The sequence below is a fragment of the Hemitrygon akajei genome, chromosome 11 (assembly GCF_048418815.1).
Source record: "Hemitrygon akajei chromosome 11, sHemAka1.3, whole genome shotgun sequence".
Taxonomy (NCBI): Eukaryota; Metazoa; Chordata; class Chondrichthyes; order Myliobatiformes; family Dasyatidae; genus Hemitrygon; species Hemitrygon akajei.
Window position 1 is genome coordinate 69636794 of NC_133134.1, and position 26222 is coordinate 69663015.

The window sequence follows — 26222 nt, forward strand, 5'->3', positions numbered from 1 at the left end:
TTGATGGTGTACAAGATGTTGGTAAGGCCTAATTTGGAATATTGTGTGCAGTTCTTGTCATTTACCTACAGGAAAGATATAAATAAGATTGAAAGAGTGAAGAGAAAATTTACAAGGATGTTGCTGGGGCTCAAGGACCTGAGTTATAGGGAAAGTTTAAATAGGTTAGGACTTTACTCCCTAGAATGTAGAAGATTGAGGAAAGATTTGATAGAGGTATACAAAATTACAAGGGGTATATATAGGGTAAATGCAAGCAGGCTCTTTACACTGTTGGGTGAGACATTAACAAGAAGTCATGGGTTAAGGGTGAAAGATAAAAAGTTCAAGGGTAACATGAGGGGAAACCTTTTCACTCAGAGGGTGGTGAGAGTGTAGAATGAGTTACCAGTGCAAGTGGCTGACGTGGTTTGATTTCGATGTTTAAGAGAAATTTTGATAGGTACATGGTGGTAGGGATATGGAGGGCTATAGTCCAGATGCAGGTTGATGGGACTAGGCAGATTAATGGTTCAGCATAGACTTGAAGGGATGAAGGGCCCATTTCTGTACTGCATTTGGTGATTGCAATGTAGCCTTCTCCACATGTGAGACCAGTGCAGACTGGACAACTATCTCATTATGCACTTACTGACCATCCCAAGCTCACAGTTGTATGCCATTTCAACCCTATTATCCTGTCTTCTCTCCATAACCTTAAATGCCATGACTAATCAAGAACCTATTAGCCTCCACTTTAAATATACACAATGACTTGGCCTCCTCAGACATCTACGCTAGTGAAATCCAGAGATTTACCACCCCCTGGCTAAAGAAATTGCTCAATTTCTCTGCTCTAAAGCGACGTCCCTCTCTTCTGAGGTTGTGCCTTCTGGTCCTAGACACCGACCCCCCCCCCCCCCCCCCACATCTTCTTCACATCCACTCTAACTAGGCCTTTCAATATCTGATAGGCTTCAATGAAATCTCTCCTCATTCTTTTAAAATCCAGCAAGTAGAAGCCCAGAGTTATCAAATGCTCCTCATATGTTAACCTCTCATTCCCAGAATCATTCTCGTGGACCTCCTTTTGACCTTCTCCAATGGCAGCACATCCTTTCATAGATAAAGGGCCCAACACACCAAGTGTGATCTGAACATTACATCTTTGCACTTATATTCTAGTCTTCTTGAAATAAATGCTAACATTGCATTTGCCTTTCTTACCACTGACTTAAACTGCAAGTTAACCTTTAGGGAATCCTGCATAAGCACTCCCAAATCCCTTTGCACCTGACGAAGGGTCTCGGCCCGAAATGTTGACTGCTCCTTTCAACGGATGCTGCCCGACCTGCTGAGTTCATCTAGCTTGTTTGTACGTGTTTATTTGACCACAGCATCTGCAGTGTACTTTGTGTTTACCCTTTGCACCTCTGATTTTTGAATTTTCTCCCCTTTTAGAAAAGTCTATACCTTTATTCCTTTTACCAAAGTACACTTCCCTGCATTGTAATCTACCTGACACTTCTTTGCCTATTCTCCTAATCTGTCTAAGTTCTTCTGCAGACTCCTTGCTTTCTCAACACTACCAACCCCTCCAGCTTTCTTTATATCATCCGCAAACTTGGCCACAAAGCCATCAATTTAGTCATCCAAATCATTGACATTCAAAGTGAAAAGAAGCAGTCTCAACACCAACACCTGAAGAACACTAGTCACTGGCAGCCAAGCAAAAGAGGCTCCTTTATTTCCAGACTTTGCCTACTATCAGTTAGTCAATCTTTTATTCAAGCTACTATCTTTCCTGCAATACCATGGGCTCTTGTTTAGCAACCTCATGTGTGGCACCTTGTCAAAAGCCTTCCAAAACTCCAAGTAAAGAACATCCACAGGCTCTCCATGTCTATCCTGCCTGTTACTTTCTCAAAGAGATCCAACAGGTTTGTCAGGTAACATTTCCCTGAAAGAAACCATTCCAATTTTGGCCTACTTTATCATGTGCCTCTAAGTATCCAGAAACCTCATCTTTAATAACATCTTATCAACACCTGACATCAGGCTAACTGGCCTATAATTTTCAGTCTTTTGTCTTTCTCTCTTCTTAAAGAGTGAAGTGACATTTGCAATTTTCTAGTCCTCTGGAAACATTACAGCATCTAATGATTCTTGAAAGATGTTGGGTTGTCATGATGCTGCCATGATTGTCCAAATAAAACAGTGATTCAGAGAGCGGTTAATACATGGAGCATGTTGCCAGAGTTGATGGAATCTGATTAAATGGGGAAGACATAGAAAAATATGGTCCTAACGGAGGCAAGTAGCATTGGTATAGATGGGCATGATTGTCAAGCGCTGATGTGCCCATTTCTGTGCTACATGACTTCATAATATTAATAACAGGACTTTTTTTCATTTGTATTTGCAGAGTATGTTATCCTGTTAGGTGTGGTCTTTGATTCTATTGTGTTGGATTTACTACATGCCATAAGAAAATGATTCTCAGGGTTGTATATGGTGACATATGTACTTAGATAATAAATTTACTTTGTACTTTGTATTACCTTTATTTAGCTTGTGGCTACTTTTTGTGCCTTACCCTCTTGGACAGCAGATGCAGAGGTCTGATTCATGTTGAATCCAATATGGTCTCTAAGTAAGTGAAACATTTCTCAGGGTTACACCTGAGATTTGGTGGACATTTCACTCAGTTCAGTGTTCAAAGGCTTAAACCCCACAGTTCAAATTGCATTTCCCAGTAAATAATGTATATGAGTAAATAGCAAGCAGCTAACAACATTTCAGCATTGCATGGATTCTGAAAGGTCACAGCATTTGCAAAGACCCAAACAACACCATAAAAGCTGTTTCCCTACCTGGACTATAAACAGAATGCCAACAGGTACACCTTCACCCTCAGCATTTACATACATGGCCTGAGGTAGATTAGACATCAATGCCACTTGAACAAGGAATCTTAACGTCATTATTGCTACTGCAGCAGCCATCCCAGAGAGGGTTACCAGGTAGAATAGGAAGTAACGTATGTTTAATGCCCCAATGCAGTTATTCACCCAGACACAATGGTGGTCAAATCGATGGACACAGCAGTTGCACAGTCCTGGGGGAAAGAGAAAAGGAAATAATTATATTTACTCCTGAAGCCATTTTCAGGTTCAATCCACATGGGTGGAATGTCTTTTGTCTTTGCCTTTCTGCATCTCCTGTATAAAATTAATTGAGTCCTCAGCAAATATCAAGCCATTGGGAAGAACTGTGCTGGACTTGTTACTAAATTGCCAACATCTCTGGGAATCAGCTGTTCTGGTGAGCTCCTGGAGAGAGGCTGTAGCTGTAGTCATTATGAATCAACTCTTATGAGAGAAACAATTTCTTGGTCTCAAAATCTCAGCAAGTATCTCAGTATTAGTGTCCAAATGCATCAAATGAGGTACTTGGAAGACATTTACCATTGTTGCTTTATTTATTGGTTCTTTGAGTTTCAAAAAGGACAATATGTAAATGGCAGACTTTCTTCTCCACACATTGTATCTTAATGGGCAACATCCAGGGCTCTTTCTGTTTGACAGGTTTCAAATTTAAGTTGAAATAAAAACAAATCTTTGCTAGTTTAGTCAAGCCTCAAGTAATATTCTTATATTTTTACTGACTGAGTCGCCGAACTTAAATCAACTTTTTTAGGGTGGTACAGTTGATAGAGCAGCTGCCTCACAGTGCCAGTGACCCAGATTCATTTCTGACTACAGTGCTGTTTGTGTGAGTATGCATGTACCTTCCGCAATTGTGTAGCTTTTCTCTCACAGTTCAAAGGCATGCAGCTTGTAGGTTAATTGACCACTCTTAATATCATACCTGTTGGAGGGTGGTATGATATGGGGACAGTTGATGAGAATATAATGAGAATCAGATGGTAGAGGGGTAAATGGTTGCTTAATGTTGGTATGGATGCAGGACTAATGGCCAGTTTCTGTGCTATATGACATTATGCCCTTGTTTCTCATCCTTTTGTCCCATTTGGACTCCTATGCAGACAAAACATCTGCAATACATTGGGAACCCTGTCAAATTCTAAAAACCTTTGTCAGTTTGTCAGAATTGATGAAGAAATTCAATTCAATTCAATTCGAGTTTAACTGTCATTCAACCATAGATGAATACCCATGAAAACAGCCAAACAAGACAGCATTACTGCGGGACCGAGGTGCAAAGCATGATACCAACAGTCACACTGCACGAAGCGTACAAAATAGCAAGCACATGTACAAACTGTACGATATCAGTTAAATACAGCCACACAACAAAGCAGTCCAGACTCTGAGTCCACGAATGCCGTAGTCAAGCACAATACAGTCTGTCTTCTGCAAAGCGATCACTTGGGGTGGGGGGGGGGGGGGGGGGTGGGAACCAACTCCAGCCTGGCGGAGTGCTCTGGCTCCGCGCCCCTCTCCTGGCAGCTGTAAACAAGCAACACTGTGGCCTGTAGCCTGAGGCCCAGTCCTCACTACGACTGAGGCCATGCAGCTCCCCCACTGTCCGCCAATAAATCATTGAATTGGACTTGCAGTATTCCACATTAACAATGTCCAAAAGGGTCTTGCGATCAGAAGAAAGTGACTATGACGGTCACTTGCTATTAGACTGTATGCCTCCTTTGTGCATCAACTCCTCTGAAGCCTGACACTAGCAGTAGCACGATCTGCACCAAGTCTAGCTCCTTCGGTTTTTCCGCCAATGAACAACTCACTGATGGGTAGACCTGCAATACTAAGTCTTTAATGTCTAGCAGGATCTTGCGATCATTAAAAAATACGTTTAAAAAGGACAGTGCACCCTTTGTTGACCCCGTAGAAGCCACTGCGATTGAATGTGCCGCTATCTTACCGAAACCAGCAACCTAAGTTCAATTCAAAATGATAACTGAATTCAGGAAGAGGCCCACTAACAAGCCCCACTTTTCATTAATAGGGAGGCAGTGGAAAAGGTCTCCAGTTTCAAGTTTTTGGGGATGAACATTACTGAGGAGCTCTCTTGGTCCATAAACACTACTTCTTCAGTAGGGAAGAGCTAATCTGCACCAGAAGTTGCTGGCCAACTTTTACTGATGAGCATACTGTCATACAGAATGACAGTGTGGTACTCTAACTGCAGCAAGACAGATCACAAAGCACTCCAGCAGGTGATTAGGACAGCTCAGCACATCATTGGGACTCAACTACCGGACTTGGAGACCATCTGCAACTCTCAATGTCTAAAGAGCGTCTGTAACATCATAAAGGCCCATCCCATCCTGGATCCTGTCTATTCAATCTCCTGCCATCTTAGCCAAGACAGTAAGAGTGAAAAGCAGCTTCTTCTTGAGGGCTGTTGTGCAGATGAATAATGCTACACTCTGGCTTGCCAATGACTTTGAGTGTTATGGACTATCAAAGTCACTTCTTGCATGTAAATATGGGAATCCTTTAAAAATTAAGCTGTACTGCATGCATTGTAAATCTGTTAAATGGACTGGAGTAGCACCGCAATCTTGTTGTCTTCAGCAATGATAATATTAAGTTTTTACTCTATTCTAGTCTAAGATCTATGCCCTACACATTGACCTGTATTTTCTCTTCACAAATGCTGACTTATATATCTATCCAGATTTCCTAAATGCAAGCTCAATACACACCCACATTACCCATATGTCATAAGTTTCTTACGGCAGTGCCTTGACCGTGCCAGTTTCACTAGTTTGCACGTTGAGCAGACACGAGCATGTTGGTACAAAATTCCATCACATGTATATACTTTCAGAAGCTGCTTGTGGTTTGAAGGTGAAATTTTACCTTTGAAAAACAATTAAGAATGAACAATTAACAAGTTTAAAATCAAATGCAAGTTGCAAATAACAACCACAGACACAATCTCAAAGTGTGTGGAACTGACTTCGATGGAAAATTGAGCCAAATCCTATTTCAATTCATCTGACTCCCTTGTCCACTCGTCCCTCCTCACACTTATCCCTGCAAGCGTGACAACTGCTACACCTACTCCTACACCTCCACCCTCACCACCACTCAGAGCCGCAACCAGTCCTTGCAGGTAAGGTGCTATTTCACCTGACGGTATGTAGGGGTCATTTACTATACCTGATGCTCTTGGTGCACCCTCCTCCACATTGGTGAGACACAGCGTAGATCGGAGGACTGCTTTGTTAAGCTTCTTTACTCCATCTGCCACAAAAGGTGGGTTTCCCCCCGTGGCAACTCATTTTATTTCTTCTTTCCATTCCTATATGTTGGTCCATGGCATCCTCTACTGCATGATGTGGCCACCCTCAGGTTGGAGGGTCAAGACTTCATATTCCATCTGCATAGCCTCCGACAGCATGAATATAACTTACATTAATTTCTTCCCCTCTCCCACTTCTCTTTTTCCATTCTCTATTCTGGCTCCCCTCTTACCCTGCTCTGCCCCTCACTCCTTCTGATATCCACTGTAATCTCCTATCAGATTCATTCATCTTCAGCCCTTTACTACATCCACCTATCACCATCCAGCTTCTCATTTCATGCTCCTTCCCCCACCCACCCATCTGGTTTCACCTATCATTTGCCAGCTTGTATTCCTTCCCCTCCCCCAAATTGTTAATCTGGCTTCTTCTTCCTTCCCTTTAAATCCTGATGAAGGGTCTCGACCTGAATTCTCTCCTATAGATGCTGCCTGACTGAGATTTTCATGCATTTCTGTTTTTTAAAATTACTGGACAATAGACCTAACCAGCTCCCCTCCACCACCACACTCCGCTGTCTGATGAAACTGTTTCTTATTTTCAACAACTTAGCATTCAGCTCCTTGTACTTACTCCAAAACTGCCTGCCGTTTTGTGTCTAAGTGGAGCAATCCACTTTCCAAGCCTATACTAGTAACGTTCCCCAACTTTTTCTCTGCTATGTTGACACCGGCATTAGCGCTGCTTCCTGCACCCAAGCTGAACTTGTCAATTTCATCATCTTTGCCTCCAACCTCCACCCTGCCCTCAAACATACTTCATTCACCTCTGGCATTTCTCTCCCCACCTCAATCACACTGTCCCCATCTCTGGAAAGAAACTATCTACTGAAATCTTCTACAGACCTACTGACTCTCACAGTTATATTAACTATAGCTCTTCCCACCCTGTCACTTGTAAAATTTTGTTCTCTTCTGTCAGTTCCTGTTTCTCAACTGCATCTGCTCTGAGGCTGAGGTATCCCATTCTCCAGCATCCCTCTCTTTCAAAGAACAGTTTCCTTCCCATCATCAACACTGCCTTTACCCGGATTTCCTCCATTTCCTGCACATCTGCCCTCACGCAATCCTACTGTCATAACAGGAGCAGGATTCCCCTTGTCATTACCAATTGCTCTACAAGCCTACATATCCAGCACATCATTCTCAGTAACTTCCACCGCCTACTACCATTAAGCACATCTTTCTCTCCCTCCATCCTCTGCTTTCTGTGTGGATCACTCTCTACATGACTTCCTTGTCCACTTGTCTTTTCTTACTGATCTCCCTCCTGGTATTTATCCATGCAAGCTTGACAAGTTCTATACCTGCTCCTACACCTCCTTCCTCACCACCATTCAAGATCTTCCCAAACAGTCCTCCCAGGTGAGGTGATAGTTCACCTGCAAGTCTGTCTACTGTTTCCAGTGTTCCTAGTGTGGCCTCCTCTACATCAGTGAGACCCGAAACAGATTGGGGGTTTGTTTTGTTGACCACCACAAAAGGCAGGATCTTCTAGTGGCTAATCATTTTAAGTTGATTTCCCATTCCCTTTCTGACAGATCAATCCATGCCTCTTCTACTGCCATGATGAGTCCAACTCAGGTTGGAGGAGCAACACCTCATATTCCATCTGCACCTGATGGCACTGAAAATTTCTCTAACATCCAGTAACTTCTCCCTCCTTTTCTCATTTTCCATTTCCCATTCTGGTTAACTTCTCACCCCCTTCTTCTCCCCACCTGCCCATTACCTTTCTCTGGTTCCTCTCTTCCCTTTTTTTCCACAGACCACTGCTCTCTCCTAGATTACTTCCTCAGCTCTTCATCTCTTTCAGACATCTTCTCTCATCTTCCTACTCAACCCCACTCTTCCATCCACCCACCAGGTTTTATTAATCACCTGCAAGCTTAGGCTCCTTCCCCCACCCCTCCACCTTCTTATTCTGGCTTCTGTCCATTTCTTTCCAGTCCTGATGAAGGATCCCAGCCCAAAATGTTGACTGTTTATTCCTCTCCATAGATGCTGTCTGACTTGCTGGGCTTCTTCAGCATTTTGTGTTTTGCTCAAGATTTTGAGCATCCTGTGTTCATTGTTTCTCTCCCGACAATGCTGCCAAACTTGCCCACTATTTACAGTATTCTGTCTTCAGATCAATCTCAAAATATTCTTCTAAGGACAAATATTGGAAACCTCTTCTGAAATAGAGCAATAAAATCTTTACACACAACTGACAGTGGATCTTGCTTTAGAGACCTTAATTCCCTCTGCCTCTACCTCAATATTACTCACCAAGTGTCAGCTTTAAAATGGGACATGAGCTCTCATTTTATTAACTGAGCCAGTCAACTGAGGAAAAGTGGCAGCAAATTAGCATGAGACAGATGAATGCCCAAGTCATTTCACAATTGTTTCTTACCAGGGTCACTGACACAGCATAGGTAGAAAAAGTACATCTTTCCAAACAACAGGATGTAAGGCAGCAGCAAGTTACTGAGTGTGAATCCCAATTCCAAGGCATAAGGGAACACTTCCCAGGAATACTCTCCATACACAGCAACTTCCAAAAGAAGATGCAGGGCCAGGAAGAAGGAGTTTCTGTTAAAAGTGAAAGGTGGTGATTAGGTACCCTATGAGTTTATGCATTGTGCTCATTGTAAATCTTCCTACACATTAGTTAGCTGTGCCTGTGCTTCAAGTAAACCTGTTTTGTAGTTTACATAATCATTGGATCACTAGTTTCTGTCCCCAGCTAGGTTCCTACCAGCTTCTACTGCCGTTTCATGAATACCACCACTAGGTAAATTTTTATTCAAGAGTGATGGATTAACATGTAGTCTAGAAAAGGTTTCCAGGAATTCAAAGGATTGTTTCAGGTCTTTCCCTTTTCCGCATACACAAAGAATTTGGAGGGACAGAATTAATAGAAAACAAACAAAACATGGATACTTCAAGATCAGAAAATTTGAAAACCTGCTAAACTGAATGTAGAACGTTAGTGGAGAGTGGGGACCGTAGGTTGGAATGAAGATAGATGTGAAATAGCATTTTTTGGAAATGGAGAATCAAAAGTGATAAAATTCTCAATAGGGTGAAGGAACAGAAAGATACCAGGATTCATATTTCATGTGAAAAGCTGATCTTTTTTATATAAATAAGCTACTGAAATCTAAACCAACCTGGTGATTTAACTGGTGTTGAATCTGTATCAGTTGTATGTTGGGCAACAGCTGGAAATACTTTGCACTTTGGGGACCCCCTTAGCTGGGCATTCATCTTTTTATTTGCAACACCCTTGCTAACCACACAGAATGAGTGAGGATTGATGTGTGCAGGTATTTACACTCACCTCTGATGGATGAACCTATGTAAAGCATACTGCACTGCTACCTGCATCCGTTGAGGAACCATTGGCCCAATCATCTATTAATGATGGAAAGAAAATGGAGGTAGAAGAAAGGCTTGCATTTATATAGCATATATCACAGTCAAACTATGCCATTAAGGTGTACAGTTACTGTTTTTATGTAACTCATACAGCAGACAATATTCTTCCAGCCAGCTACCAACAATAGCAATATAATGAAGACTGGATAACCTATTGTTTTGGTAAAGGGATTGATATTGGCCAAGACATAAGGACACTATCTTGCTCTTTAGTTACGTATCAGTGCCTTGAGATCCTATTATATTAACCTGGGAAGATAGACAAGGCTAGAATTTAGAATCTCTAGAGCAATCATGATGCAGTGGTTCCTTCCTCCCACAGATGCTGCTCAGTCTCTGAGTTCCTCCAGAACAATGTTTGTTGAGTCTGAGAGCAAAACTTGAAGCCTTGATCTACTGACACAGGAGGTAAGGATGAAACCTATGGTCAAGGCTAGAATTACAATATCACATTCTAAAAGAGTTTGAGAATGTGATAGTTTGAGAATATCTCAATAGTTTGAGGCATAAGAAAGCATTCCAAATGCCTTCAAGAACACCAAAGTATTTAACAGCTTTGAACTCTGATCACATTTCATGAGTAACCAGATGAAAACTCAACGTGCTTAAAATACAAGGTGATGGACTAAGAGTTGGTTAAGGAAACTTTGGCTGGGTAACACTTAACCAGCAAGAATTCCAAAACGTATGATTCCTTGAGGAGTGAGACAATGCAGTTATGACACTGTGAACACAGTCAACTTTCATGAAACCTGATTGCTGGCATTAAATATAATCTCTCCAAAACCTTCCAAGCAGGAGTCAAGGCTATGGATATACTTCACAATGTTTCCATCTAGAAGCCTGCTCACTGCCAGACCCAGGCTTTGAAATTGCTTGTGGTGTCATGGGATAACAACTTAATCTCTTCTGAAGGCATCTTGCACGGAGATTATAGATTTTCTGCAAGGTAAAATATCAAATGGATTCAGGACCCTCTCCTCAAATTTCTGTTTTATTTAGCTTACAACGATAATATTACAAATTATAAGGCCATGTAGCCAATTGTGCTTAAGCTAGTTCCAGCTCTATTTCACATTCCTCCTCTTTCTCTATGGTACAACCGTGGCTGAGAAGAGAAGTCAAAGCTAGAGAGGGCATAAAACAAAGCAAAAATTAGCAGGAAGATAAAGATTTGGGAAGCTTTAAAAATCCAACAGAAAGCAAATAAAAGAATCATTAGGAGGGAAAAGATAAAATACAACAGAAGCTTGCAAACAACAGCAAAGTGGATAGTAAAAGCTTTTTCAAGTATGTAAAAAACAAAGGAGAGATGAGAGTGGTTATTGGACCGCTAGAAAATGAGGCCAGATACAAGATGGCAAAAATGAACTAAATAAGTATTTTGCATCAGTCTTCACTGTGGAAGATATTAGCAGTTTGCAAGATATTGAAGGGTGTGAGGGAAGAGAAGCAAGTGCTGTTATTATTACAAGGGAGAAGGTGCTCAAAAAGCTGAAAGACCGAAGGGTACACAAGTCACCCGGACCAGATGAACTGCACCTTAAGGTTCTGAAAAAGATAGCAGTAGAGATTGTGGAGGGATTAGTAATGATCTTTCAAAAATCATGGGACTCTGACATGGTGACAGAGGAGTGGACAATTGGAAGGCAGCAGAAAGGAAATGATAGACCAGTTAGCCTGTCCCTAATGATTGGGAAGATATTGGAGTCAATTGTGTTACGATCCAGCAACAATGAATATATAATTGAGACAGGTTTTTTATAACAAATAAAACATTTATTAAACACTGCTAAAAAAAAAACCCAAAAGTAAACAAACTAACTTAACCGGAAGTCAGCTGCTATGCGGCAGCTTGAACAGTTCTTAAAGTGATAATGCGAAAACAGTTCTTAAAGCGATAATGAAAAAACAGTTCTTAGAAGTAGTAATGCGGAAGTCCAAATGTTTACACAGTCACTTAGGAGAGGCTTTCCTTGGGATAATAAATTCTCTTTCGTGGCGATACTGCTGATCCCAGCTGAAGCATGCTTTGCCAAGGGACTTACAATTGAAGAAAATAAAACGGCTTAAAGGCACTGACCTTTCCTTGGCGAAACTCTGCAATCAACTCTTTCTGCTATTTTGGCAAAGCAGAAGTTAACACGGACACAGGTTACTAATTCCTCGTGCGAAGATTAAATACAGGTCGAACCTACTTCACAGCTAACATCAACTTTCCTCGATCTTTCAGCTTCCCGAACTTCGACGAATCTTCACTCTCTGACTGGATTTTAAGTGGCAGTATTGTAGCAAAATTGCCAGCAATAACCTTTGAGACTTAAAACAGAAAGTAAAACTCCACTTTTAAATGAAACTGTGTCATAACATCGAAATACACAGCGACATGGAGTCACTGGCGAATTCAGCCACGAACTGCCCATGTCACAGGGCGGGGTTCCCCTTTTATATCCTGTTGAAAAAAACTATCACATGACCTCTCACTGGTGGTAAAAATGACGTCACTCCCCAATCACAAGACCATTACCTCATGCCCAGCATAGCGTCAATTACATCATGGTCACGTGACAGGTACAAGATACCCATGGGTACATAACACCTCCCTCCAAAAAAAAATTCTTGGTCTGTCAAGAACAAAATTTTAACAATTAACTACAAACGTTTGTATTTACAGGAGAAGAAATTCAAACATACAAAATTTACAATGTACACAGTATATATAGTATTATCATACAGTATCTTACAAGTTACTATACAGTAGGACTGTTACAAACGTTAAAATATCACTCCATAAAAATAATTACATTGTATATTCAACATCGAGATAGACAATCAGCAATTACATTATCTTTGCCCTTAATATGAGTTATCAAAATATCGTACTCTTGTAACATTAAACTCCAATTTAATAATCTTCTATTTTTGTTTTTCATCTTACTCAGAAACACTAATGGATTATGGTCAGTGTAAACTATAAGTGGCTTTTGAATTGTACCAACATATACGTCAAAATGTTCTAAGGCCAAAACAAGAGATAACAATTCCTTTTCTAATGTCGAATAGTTTCTTTGATGCTCATTAAATTTCTTAGAAAAGTAAGCTACGGGATGATCAACCTCATCACCCTCATTCCTTTGCAGTAACACTGCTCCTGCAGCCTCATCGCTAGCATCTACAGCTGATGAAAAAGGTTTTTCAAAGTCAGGTGCCTTGAGCACAGGTTGTCGACATATAGTTGTCAATTTCTCAAATGTTTCTTGACAAGGCACTGTCCACACAAACTTCTCATTCTTCTTCAAGGGGTTAGTTAATGGAAGGGCAATACGAGCAAAATTCTTACAAAATTTTCGGTAATATCCTACCATTCCCAGAAATCTTCTGACAGTTTTTTTCCCCAGTCAGAGTGGGAATCTCTAAAATTGCTCAAACTTTTGCCTGAACAGGAGCTACCTTACCTTGACCCACAACATAACCAAGGTAAGTTACAGTGGCATGTCTGAATTCACTTTTAGCCAAGTTAATAGTTAAGTTAGCCTTTGAAAGCCTTTCAAATAATTTCTCCACCGCAGTAATGTGTGCTTCCCAAGTATCATTTCCTGTCACTAAATCGTCAATATAAACATCTGTATCCTTTAATCCCTGAATCACAGAGTTAATCATCCGCTGGAAAGTACCTGGGGCATTCTTCATCCCAAATGGAAGAACATTATATTCATATAACCCAGACAGAGCTACAAACGCAGAAATCTCTCTACCTCTGTCCTTTAATGGAACACACCAATACCCTTTCAATAAATCAATCTTTGTAAGGAACTTTGCTTTTCCCACTTTATCTACACAATCATCTTCTCTAGGGATTGGATATGTATCTGTTTTCATCACAACACCTTCCTGTAGTCTGTGCAACACCTAAAACTACCGTCTGATTTTGGCACCATAACACAAGGTGAACTCCAATTCGAGTTAGAAGGTCTAATAATATTATTCTCTAACATATATTTAATTTCTTTCTCAGCAAGTTCACATTTTTCCATGTTCATCCTATATGGGTGTTGTTTAATGGGTTTGGCATCTCCAATGTTTACATCATGTGAAGCTACAGTGGTTCTTCTAGGAACGTCTGAAAACAAATCCTTATATTTAAAAATTAATTGTTTCATCTGCTGCTTCTGCTCTGGCTGTAAATGTGCTAACTTCTCATCAATATTTTCCAGAATGGTTGAGTTTGGTAATCCGACAGAAACAACGTTAGGTTTAGAATGAGTTTCAGATGAATCATCTATTATGTTCCTAGTGAGATCAGACTCATTATCATTAACCACAACAGTCACATTAGCAGACTGTTTCTCATAATATGGTTTTATCATATTTATATGGCAAAGTTGAGTTGGCCTTCTACGATCTGGAGTTTTTAATCACGTAATCCACATCATTAATTTTAGACACAATTTCATAAGGACCATGAAATTTAGCTTGTAAAGGATGCGTTTGCATTGGGAAAAGAACCAGTACCTTATACCCAGGCTTAAACGTTCTCATCCTAGCTTCTTTATCGTACCAGGTTTTCATTTTCTCCTGAGTCAATTTTAAATTATCCCTAGCTAAATTACAAGCTTTATGTAATCTGTCCTTAAATTTTAAAACATAGTCCAACAAATTAGTGTGTACCTCTTTATTAATCCATTGTTCTTTTAATAAAGCTAAAGATCCTCTAACTCTATGCCCAAATACAAGTTCAAACAGACTGAAACCTAAGGATTCCTGTACCAATTCCCTCACTGCAAATATAAGTGTATACCCTCATCCCAATCACTTTCATTTTCCACACAATATGTCCTAATCATAGTCTTGAGGGTAGAATGAAACCTCTCCAAGGCACCTTGCGATTCTGGATGGTACGCAGAAGAAGTGATTTGCTTAGCTCCCAATTTATAAACTATCTGTTGAAACAATCCAGACATAAAGTTACTGCCTTGATCAGATTGTATTTCCTTAGGCAACCCAAAATAAGTAAAGAATTTTTAAAGAGCCTTTGTTACAGTTTTAGCCATTATATTCCTAAGTGGTACTGCCTCTGGAAACCTAGACGCAGTGCACATGATAGTCAACAAGTGCTGATGACCAGTTTTTGTCTTTGGTAATGGACCTACACAATCTATAATAATTTTAGAAAACGGTTCACCAAATGCTGCAATAGGTTGCAATGGAGCCACTGGTGTAACTTGATTTGGTTTACCCACAATTTGACAAGTATGGCACGTTCTGCAAAACATCACCACATCTTTTCTTAAACCAGGCCAGTAAAAATGTTTTAAAATCTTGTCCACAGTTTTCCTTACGCCTTGATGTCCACCTAAGGGCACACTATGGGCTAAAGTTAAAATCTCATTTTGATAAACTTTAGGAACAACTACCTGGTAAACAACATTACATTCAGCACTTGCAGGAATTGTAGGCGGTCTCCACTTCCTCATCAATACACTTTCTCAAAATAATATCCTACTGGCATCTTATCAATTTCACCATCTGGAAGACCTTGTTCTTTTAATTTTATAATCTCAGGGTCTCTACTCTGCTCTGCCATCATCTCCTTCCTGGACAAAGACAAATCTTCATGGTCAGACTTACTCCAAGAATCTTGTTCAAACAATGAGGGTAAGAAAGTTTCTGACACATCCTCAAAACTCGAATCCTGAGTTGAACAGTCATGGGTAACGACCTCATTCTGCACATTAATCTTTTTAGCCATAGCTCAAGTTACAACACAGGAAGAATCTGTGTTAGAATCCATCTGTGGTTCTTCTAACTTTATTGTCAAATGCTCTTCAGGAAAAACTTGTCCACCTGCCAAGTCATTACCTAACAATAAAGAAATATCCTTCACAGGTAAGTTAGGCTGTAGTCCTACTTTAACAAGTCCTATAACTAACCCTGACTTTAAATTCACTTTTTGCAGATGTACAGGCATAAGGGCACTCCCAACACCTCGTATATAATTTACCTCACCAGTATCAGACTCATTATTAGACTCATTATTAAACTTTAACACACTGTCTAACATCAATGATTGAGAAGCTCCAGTATCCCTAAGGATTTTTATTGGCACTGGAGTAGATCCTTCTTTCAAGGATACAAACCCTTCAGTTATAAAACGACCATATCCCTTTTTAACTTGGTCAGACTCTAACAAAACTTCATTTGTGTTTATCAAACCCTGTGGATTTACAGGTGTTTCGGTATGTTGCACACAAGCATCTGGGACTGCTTCCTTCTCTTTCTTTTTCAATCGGAAACAGTTAGCTATTACGTGACCAGGTTTCTTACAATAGTTACAAATGGGACCAAACTGTCTTTCCTTCACAGGTTTTCCTTACCTTTCTCATTAACTTCTGATTCAATTTCTGATTTACCTTGAGTCTCTGTGTTATTTTTCCTTTTAAAAGTTCTGCCCTGAGGAAATTTATTCTTATGGATTAAAGCATATTCATCAGCTAATTTAGCAGAGTCCTGCAATGTGTGCAATGTAGCAATGTCTCTCTCATTTAAGTATGTCCTTACTTCAATAGGAATGCTTCTTTTAAATTCCTCCATTAAAATCAGCTCTTTCAACTTATTAGTCCCCATTTACATTTTGAGAGGAAACCCATCTCTCAAAACACACAGCTTTATCGTAGGCAAATTCCATATAAGTTTTTTCTACAGATTTCTCCAAATTTCTGAATCTTTCTCTATAAGCTTCTGGGACTAACTCATACGCCTTCAATATGTGTAGTTTCACAGTATCATGATCAAGTGCTTGCTCAGCAGTTAAAGCTGTATAAACCTGTTGTGCTTTGCCTTTAATTACACTCTGTAACAACACTGATCATTTCTCTTTCAGCCACTCTGAAATCAGAGCAATCATTTCAAAATGTTGAAAATATTTTTCTACTTCTGTTCCACTAAATGGAGGGACCAATTTAATTTCCCGACTAACAACACACATTTTTCTAGAACCAGGAGACTGATTCTCGGATCTTAATTCCGCCATCTTAAGTTCAAATTCCCTTTTTATTTTCAGCTTCTAATTGATTTAGTTCCAAGCGAGCTTCTAATTCCTTCTGTTTTAATGCAGTTTCTATTCTCAGCTTTTCTAAAGCTACTCGTTCTGACCGTAACTGAATCACAGCTTTACTCACAGGAAACCGATCTAAAACCGATACATCAAACACACCCGAATCTATATGGTGTTCTGTGATTTTCCTCTGAATTTCAGGCTTTGTTGTATCTTTCTAAATACCTTCAAGTTCAAACCTGCTAGCAATCTCCAATATATCACTTATTTTCGCCTTCGCTAATAATCCCAAATCTGGCGATACCAGGAATCCTTCAATATTCATTGTTGCCGAATACCACTCACAAGCCAATCAAACAAAAGAATCGAGTATTCCCCTTTTCCAAAACACCAATCAAAAATTAAACAAGCATTTAAACTCAAAAATGGATTCAGATCATATGAGCCCCCAAATGTTACGATCCAGCAACAATGAATATATAATTGACAGGTTTTTTATAACAAATAAAACATTTATTAAACACTGCTAAAAAAAAACCCAAAAGTAAACAAACTACTAACTTAACCGGAAGTCGGCTGCCATGTGGCAGCTTGAACAGTTCTTAAAGTGATAATGCGAAAACAGTTCTTAGAAGTAGTAATGCAAAAGTCCAAATGCTTACACAGTCACTTAGGAGAGGCTTTCCTTGGGATAATAAATTCTCTTTTGTGGCGATACTGCTGATCCCAGCTGAAGCAAGCTTTGCCAAGGGATTTACGATTGAAGGAAATAAAACGGCTTAAAGGCACTGACCTTTCCTTGGCGAAACTCTGCATCCAACTCCTTCTGCTCTTTTGGCAAAGCAGGAGTTAACACGGACACAGGTTACTAATTCCTCGTGCGAAGATTAAATAAAGGTCGAACCTGCTTCACAGCCGACATCAACTTTCCTCGATCTTTCAGCTTCCCGAACTTCGACGAATCTTCACTCTCCGACTGGATTTTAACTGGCAGTATTGTAGCAAAACTGTCGGCAATAACCCTTGAGACTTAAAACAGAAAGTAAAACTCCACTTTCAAGCAAAACTGCGTCATAACATCGAAATACGCAGCGACATGGAGTCACTGGTGAATTCAGCCATAAACTGCCCACATCACGGGGGCGGGGTTCTCCTTTTATACCCTGTTGAAAAAAAACTATCACATGACCTCTCACTGGTGGGAAAATGACGTCGCTCCACCATCACAAGACCATTACCTCATGCCCAGCATAGCCTCAATTACATCATGGTCATGGTACAAGATACAAGATAGGTATCTTAACAGGTACAAGATACTCATGGGTATGTAACAATTGTTATGGAGTACTTGGTGATGCAGGACAAGATAGGACAAAGTCAGCATGGTTTCCTTAAGGGAATATTGCCTGATGAACCTGTTGGAATTCTTTAAGGAGATTACAAGTAGGATAGGTTAGATAAAGGGGATGCAAGGGACGTTGTATATTTGGACTTCCAGAAGGCCTTTTACAAGATGCCATACATGAGGTTGCTTACCAAGTTAAGAGCACATGGTAGTACAGGAAAGTTACTGGCATGTAGGAGCCAATGAATGGGAATAAAAGGATCCTTTTCTGTTTGGCTGCCAGTGACTAGTGGAGTTCTGCAGGGGTTAGTGTTGAGAGCACTTCTTTTTATGATGTATGTCAATGATTTAGATGATAGAATAGGTGGCTTTGTTGCTAAGTTTGCAGATGATACAAAGACTGGAGGAGAGGCAGGTAGTGTTGAGGAAACAGTAGGCTACAAAAGGACATAGACAGATTAGGGAAATGGACAAGAAAGTGGCAAATGAAATACAATGTTGGAAAATGCATGGTCATGTACTTTGGTTGAAGAAATAAATGTGCAGACTATTTTCTAAATGGGGAAAAAATCCAAAAATCTGAGATGCAAAGGGACTTGGGAGTCCTTGTGCAGAACATCCTAAAGGTTAATTTGTAGGTAGAGTTGGTGGTGAGGAAGGCAAAATCAATGTTAGTATTCATTTCAAGAGGTCTGGAATATCAGAGCAGTGATCTAGTGCTGAGTCTTTATAAAGCACTGCTGAGGCCTCACAAGTACTATGACCAGGTTTGGCTTCCTCATCTAAGAAAAGATGACATTGGAGAGGGTTCAGAGGAGGTTCACAAGGATGATTCCAGGAATAAACAAGTTATCATGAGGAAAGTTTGATGGCTCTGGGTCTGTACTCACTGGAATTTAGAAGGATGAGAGGGGATCTCATTGAAATCATTTGAATGTTGAAAGGCATGGACATGATAGATGTGAAAAGGATGTTTCCCATGATGTGGGAGTCTAGAGGACACCACCTCAGGATAGAGGGACATCCATTTTAAACAGAGATGCAGAAAAATTTCTTTAGCCCGAGGGTGGTGAATTTGAGGAATTTGTTACCAAAGGCAGTTGGAGAGACCAGGTTGTTGGGTGTATTTAAGGCAGAGACTGATAGGTTCTGACACGGCATCAAAGGTTATGGTGAGAAGGCTGGGGAGTGGCGCTGAGAAGGATAAAAAGGATTAGCCATGATTGAATGGTGGTGCAGACTCAATGGGCCAAATGGCCTAATTCTGCTCCAATGTCTTATGGTGTTATTTTTGTTCCCTGTAGGATTAGGAGCTTTAAGTACACAGTGGTGACTAATAAATCCAAGGAATTCCATAAAACGTCTTTATCTGAAGAATACTTGTAAAGAACTCACAGTTCAAATGCCTTATATAAACTTACTGATGATACAACTATTGCTGGCAGAATTTCAGATGGTGATGAGAAGGTGTATAGGAGCAGCAACCTTGCACTCAAGGTTAGTAGGACCAAGGAACTGAGTGTGGACTTAAGGAAGGGTAAGATGAGGGAACACACAGCAGTCCTCATAGAGGGGTCTGAAGTGGAAAGAGCGAGCAATTTCAAATTCCTGCATATCAATATCTCTGAGGATCTAACCTGGACCCAACATATTGATGCAGCTACAAAGAAGGCATAACAGCAGCAATATTTCATAAGGAGCTCGAGGTGGTTTGGTATGTCAACAAAGTCACTCATAAATTTCTACAGATTTTCTGTGGGGAGCATTCTAACTGGCTGCATCACCATCTGATATGGGGGGGGGGTGGGCAGGTAGGGTGGCTAATGCACAGGATCAAAATAAGCTGCAGTGTTGTAAATATAGTCACTTCCATCATAGGCATGAGTCTCCGTAGCATTCAGGACATCTTCAAGGAGCGATGCCTCAAAAAGGCGGCATCCATCATTAAGGACCCCTATTACCCAGGTTATGCCTTGTCTTGTTGCTACAATCAGGAAGGAGGTACAGTGGCCTGAAGACACACACTCAATGATTCAGGAACAACTTCTTCCCCTCTGCCATCTGATTCCTGAATAGACTTTGAATCCATGAACACTACCTCACTGCTTTTTTATTTCTATCTTTGCACTACTTGTTTAACTATTACATATATATCTACTGTTATAATTTCTATTATTATGCATTTTTATTGTGCTGCTGCAGGAAAGAAACAAATTTCATGACATATGCTGGTGATATTAAACCTGATTCATAATTTTTAACTGCCCTGATCAGATGAGTGAAATGCCATGGATGTAACACTAACCTATTTATTGAAATCTGCAAACCACTTCTCTCTGATCCATTCTGGATTGCTTTCAAAATGTGATGGCCAGCATTCTGGCTGTCCTTCTGTCAATATTTACCTTCATAGGTAGCTCAGATTGAATCTTTTACAGAAGGACCTTCAGAAATATTCCTGGATCTGGCAAATTCCCCTTACAGTATGTCATACTGGCTGTGTTGTAACTCTGCACCTCTCTAAAGTATGTGGCTGAACTCTTCAGGTAACTGTCCAAATAGTTCTTCTTCATGTATTTCAATGTCCTCACATCACACTCTAATTCCATGCCTTTTATGCCAAAAAGATTCAAGACATAGATCACTGCCTTGGAAACGGTGATCTCGAGCTGGATGGATATAATTAAATATTCCTGTTTCAACCTGATACAGCTGAGAATCACAACTGCTTCCAAGGTCTGTATAGTTAATAACGATGTCTTAATGCAATTGAATAAACTATCGCTGCTTAAAACCGATGGAATCAATGTTAATTGTGGTTGTAGTTCTTGCCGGATTCCGCATTGGAAATGTTGCTGCATCTCAGGGATACAGGTGCGTTTAAGAAAATGGAGTTTTAGACTCCAAATAGCGACTACCTTGCTGGCAAATGTGCAGTCTCAAGTAAATAAAAATGAAGATCTCAGAGCAATGGTGCTGTATCAGAGGGATATTAGGACCACGTGACTCCTTTGTTTTACGGAATCCTGGTTAACCCCTTCCGTACTGGATGCTGTGATTCAGATCGACGAGTTTACTATACACAATCAGGATAATACTGTCAGGTCTCTCAGAAGCAGAGGTGGAGGTGTATACCTCATGATCAACTCCTCTTGGTGCACAAATGTACCACTGCCATACAATTCTGCTCACCAGAGTTGGAATAACTTGCAATTAAGTGCCATCCATTTTACCTGCCACAGGAGATTTCTACAATCATTTTGGCAGTGGTGTAAATTCTACCTCAGGCCATTGTCAAACAGGTTTTAGATGATCTGAGTAATGTGATCAACATGCATGAAACAGCTCACCCTAATGCCTTCATCATTATTCTGGAGAATTTTAACCAGTCCAGCCTGAAAATGTCACTAAGTAATTACCATCAACAAATCACTTTGTAGTACCAGAGGAAACTACACACTAGACCACTGTTATACTGCCATCAAGAATGCCTACTGTGATATTCCAAGCCCTCACTTCAGGATGTTTGATCGCTTGGCTGTACTTCTACTCCCTGAGTATAGGCAGAGACAGAAGCCTGTGCACCAATGGTGAGAACCAAGAAGGTATGGGCAATGGAGACACAAGAGCACTTACAGGACTGCTTTGAATCAGTGGACTGGACTGTATTCAGGGATTCATCTTTGAATCTGGATGAGTATGCCACAGTTGTTACCAACTTCATTTAAACCTGCGTGGATGACTGTTTGTCTATGAAAATTTAGTGTACATTCCCAAACAAAAAGCTGTGATGAACCAGGAGGTATGTTGTCTGCGAGGGCTAGATCTGTGGCATTTAAGTCTGGAGACCAAGGTCTGCACCAGAAAACCAGGTATGACTTGCAGAGGGCTATTTTAAGATCGAAGAGACAATTCTGCGTGAGATTGGAGGCAACTGCGAATGCACGTTAGCTCTGGCAGAGTTTACAAGACATTACTTCCAACAAAGCGAAACCCAATAGCATGAATGGTAGTGATGTTTCACTCCCAGATGAACTTAATGCCTCTATGCCTGCTTTGAAAGGGAGAATGTAACTACAGCTGTGAAGATCCCTGCTGCACTGGTGACCCTGTGATCTGTCTTGGAGTCCAATGTTAGATGCAAGGTGGCAAGCCCCAATGGAGTACCTTTGAAAGGGTCTGAAAACTTGTGCCAACCAACTGGAGGGAGTATTCAAAAACATTTTCAATCTCTCACTGCTATGGTTGGAAGTTCCCACCTGCTTCAAAAAGGCAACAATTATACCAGTGCCTAAGAAGAGTAGTGTAAGCAACACACACAAAATGCTGGTGGAACGCAGCAGGCCAGGCAGCATCTATAGGGAGAAGTGCTGTTGACGTTTCCAGCCGAGACCCTTCGTCAGGACTAACTGAAAGGAAAGATAATAAAAGATTTAAAAGTAGGAGGGGAGGGGAAAATGCAAAATGATAGGAGAAGACCGGAGGGGGTGGGGTGAAGGTGAGAGCCAGAAAGGTGATTGGCAAAAGGGATACAGAGCTAGAGAAGGGAAAGGATCATGGGACAGGGGGAAAAAAAAATCTAAATATATCAGGGATGGGGTAAGAAGGGGAGGAGGGGCATTAATGGAAGTTAGAGAAATCAATGTTCATGCCATCAGGTTGGAGGCTTCAACCTGAGTCTGGCTTCATCTTGACAGTAGAGGAGGCCATGGATAGACATATCAGAATGCCTTAATGACTATCACCCAGTAGTGCTCACATCTACAGTGATGAAATACTTTGAGAGGTTGGTCATGACTAGACTGAACTCCTGCTTCAACAAGTACCTAGACCCACTGCAATTTGCCTATCATCACAATAGGTCTATGACAGACGCTTCACATGGCCTTAGAGCACCTGGACAACACAAACACCTATGTCAGGATGCAGCTCATTGACTATAGCTCAGCATTTAATACCATTATTCCTATAATCCTCATTGATAAACTACAGAACCTGAGCCTCTGTATCTCCCTCTGCAACTGGATCCTCGACTTCCTAACCAGAAGACCACAATCTGTGCGGATTGGTGATATTTCTTTCTCACTGATGATCAATACTGGTACACCTGTGGGATGTGTTCTTAGCCCACTGCTCTACTATCTTTATACCCATGACTGTGTTGCTAGGTATAGCTCAAAGACTATCTATCAATTTAATGATTTTACAACCATTGTTGGTAGAATCTCAGATGGAGACGAGAGGGCATACAGAAGCGAGATATGCCAACTAGTGGGAGTGGTGTCACAGCAACAACCTTGCACTCAGTGTCAGTAAGATAAAAGAGCTGATTGTGGACTTCAGGAAGGGTAAGACAAGAGAACACAAACCAATCCTCAGAGAGGGATCAAAAGTGGAGAGAGTGAACAATTTTAAGTTCCTGGGCATCAAGATCTCTGAGGATCTGATCTGGTCCCAACATATTGTTGCAGCTATAAAGACAGCAGCTATATTTAATTAGGAGTTTGAAGAGAGTTAATTTGGCAACTAAAACACTCAAAAACTTCCATAAATGTACTGTTGAGACCATTCTGACAGGCTGCATCACTGTCTGGTATGGCGGTAAGGTCTACTGCATAGGACCAAAAGAAGCTACAGAAAATTGTAAAATTAGTCAGCCCCATCTTGGGTACTAACCTCTGTAGTATTCAAGACATTTTCAAGGAGCGGTAGCTCAGAAAGGCGATGCCCATTATTAAGGACCCCTATCATCCAGGACATGCCGTCTCCTCATTGTTACCGTGAGAAAGGAGGTACAGAAGCCTCAAGGTGCATACTCAATAATTCAGGACCAGCTTCTTCCCCTCTGCCATATGATTCCTAAATGGACATTGAATCCATTAACACTACCTCACTTTTAAAAAAAATATATATTATTTCTGTTCTTGCACTATTTTTAATCTATCCAATATACATATATATACTTACTGTAATTGATTGACTTATTATATTTTCTTTCTATATTATCATGTACTGCTGCCCCCAAGTTAACAAATTTCATGACACATGCCAGTAGCAATAAACCTGATGACTCTGCAGGAATATCTTGTCTACCATCTTTCACCTTTTGCAGTCTAAATACATAAGCTGTTTTTTAGGCTTTAATCTATATTTTACTGCATAGTCTGTTGTTTACTGCGTGGTTCTTCTTTTCACTAATTTACTTCAAATACAAATTAATCCCTTGAGTTTAGTACTGTCCCAGAGCACAAGGACTGCTGGAGAAAGGCTACAAGTTCTTGCCTTTTAGTGCTGAAGTCTGACCAAATTTTTAACTGTGATGATTCAATATAGACATTTAATGATTTTTATTAAAATGCATTTACCTGAGCTACACGGTGGGAGATACTTACAAAGCACTCCTGACTTTGCCTTGAAAACTTGATGGCAACTAACATGCAGGAAAGGGAAAAGGCTAAGTAAATGAGGAAGAGAATGAGGAAATCCATCTCTTTGCCTGAAAAATAAAAAGATCTCATTGCTGCCTCAGATCCATACAGCACAACAAACTGCATAAGTGCAGCTAATTTTACCATTACGTTTTACTAGTGCTTCCCAATATTGGACTACTGGCTTAGAGTCAAACCCAGGAGAGGATTAAGTCAGGAATTGCAAAGAAACGTTGTTCACTGGATGTCTTCATTCCAGTATGTGGCTCTGATTTTGCAAGTGATAGTACTAGAGTCTGAAAATAATTTGCTTACAATGCTGTCCTTGCTGGAGATCTTGTATAATTAAAACACAAAATGCTGGCAGAACTCAGCAGGCCAGACAGCATCTATGGGAGGAGGTAGTGACGACATTTTGGGCCGAAACCCTTCATGTGAGTGAGCTTTTGAATTAACAAAGGGCAGTGTGTTTGATGTTGTCTACATGGGTCTTGTTGAATTAGTCAGCTCCATCTTGGGATACCAGCCTCCTTTGCATTCAAAGAGCAATGTCTCAGAAAAGTGGCGTTCATTATTAAGGACCCCCATCGCCCAGGACGTGCTCTCTTCTCACTGTTACCATCAGGTAGGAGGTACGGAAGCATGAAGGCTACTCAGCAACTCAGGAACAGTTTTTTCCCCTCTGCCATCCAATTCCTAAATGAACATTGAACCCATGAACACTATCGCTCTATTTTTATATATAATTTTGTTTTTAATTTAACTATTTACCATACACATATATACACTAGATTAACTTATTTACTTATTTTTCTATATTATGTATTGCATTTGTACTGCTGCCACTGTTAACCAATTTCACTACATCTGCCAGTGATATTAAACCTGATTCTTCAAAAAGGACTTTGTCACTGTTGCTCATGCAAGGCTGGTTGAAAAGGCAAGGGGATTGAAGGCAAGATGGCAAATTAGATCCAAGATTGGCTTAGTAATAAAAGGCAGGGGAGGAAGCTTGCGGTCAGTACTGTCCCACAGAGTTTGGTGCCGGCAATCATGACTTTGTATACACTAACAATTGGGGTATGAATGTAAGAGGAATGCCGAGAATAGGAGTTGGAAAAAAATAAATATAAATATAACCCACTTGTGCCACTTTCCCCTCACTGCTTCCCCTTCTCCTTAACACAAGGAAACAGGAATAGACCCCTCAAGCCTGTTCTACCGTTCACTATGAACACCAGTACTCACGACAGAAGCGCAGTAGGAAGCATCCTACTCCTCTCTCCACCAATACTCCGACTCCATAACACATCCCTCACTAATTACTCACCAGCCAATGCCCCCGACGGTGGCCCGTAGGCCGAATGCACGTGATCTCCCTGCAACTGGCGATTGGCTATTGCAAAATTCTTGCCGTCAGACTGTCGAATATCAGCGCATGCGCGGCGCCTCCAGCGGTTACTAGGCAACGGGGCCTAGTGCTTGATGGAGCCTCACGTAAGAGGTAACCCATGCCGCTAATTTATGCCCCGCGCCACCTACTGTTTAAGGGGATCTGCGCTGTGATAATTGAATTAATCTGGTTGAGAAAAAACATCAACGTCTTTATAATTCCGGAAGATATGTAAGACGTGTACTTGAGGGACATTTTTTAAACATAGATTATGTGAGCCTCTACGCGTGGCTAATAAAGGGTTATGTG

General features: G+C 40.7%; 1 protein-coding gene across 5 annotated transcripts in view; it reads right to left on the reverse strand.

Annotated features, from left to right (window-relative positions):
- Positions 1 to 25853, reverse strand: part of zdhhc4 (zDHHC palmitoyltransferase 4) — a 41506-nt gene extending 15653 nt beyond the window's left edge. The window contains exons 1-7 of one of the 5 annotated variants that reach the window (XM_073061058.1): positions 25769 to 25853; positions 24485 to 24588; positions 17652 to 17776; positions 9596 to 9669; positions 8666 to 8844; positions 5697 to 5822; positions 2853 to 3097 (exon numbers count right to left, since the gene is read on the reverse strand). In XM_073061058.1, coding sequence (XP_072917159.1) covers positions 2853 to 3097; positions 5697 to 5822; positions 8666 to 8844; positions 9596 to 9669; positions 17652 to 17776; positions 24485 to 24588; positions 25769 to 25791 — 876 coding nt within the window. In that variant the 5' untranslated portion in view covers positions 25792 to 25853. Of the gene's footprint in view, positions 1 to 2852; positions 3098 to 5696; positions 5823 to 8665; positions 8845 to 9595; positions 9670 to 17651; positions 17777 to 23768; positions 23952 to 24457; positions 24589 to 25768 lie in introns of those variants that run through there. The other 4 variants (XM_073061057.1, XM_073061060.1, XM_073061059.1 and 1 more) reach the window with 4 other exon arrangements.
- Between the last annotated feature and the right edge of the window lie 369 nt (positions 25854 to 26222).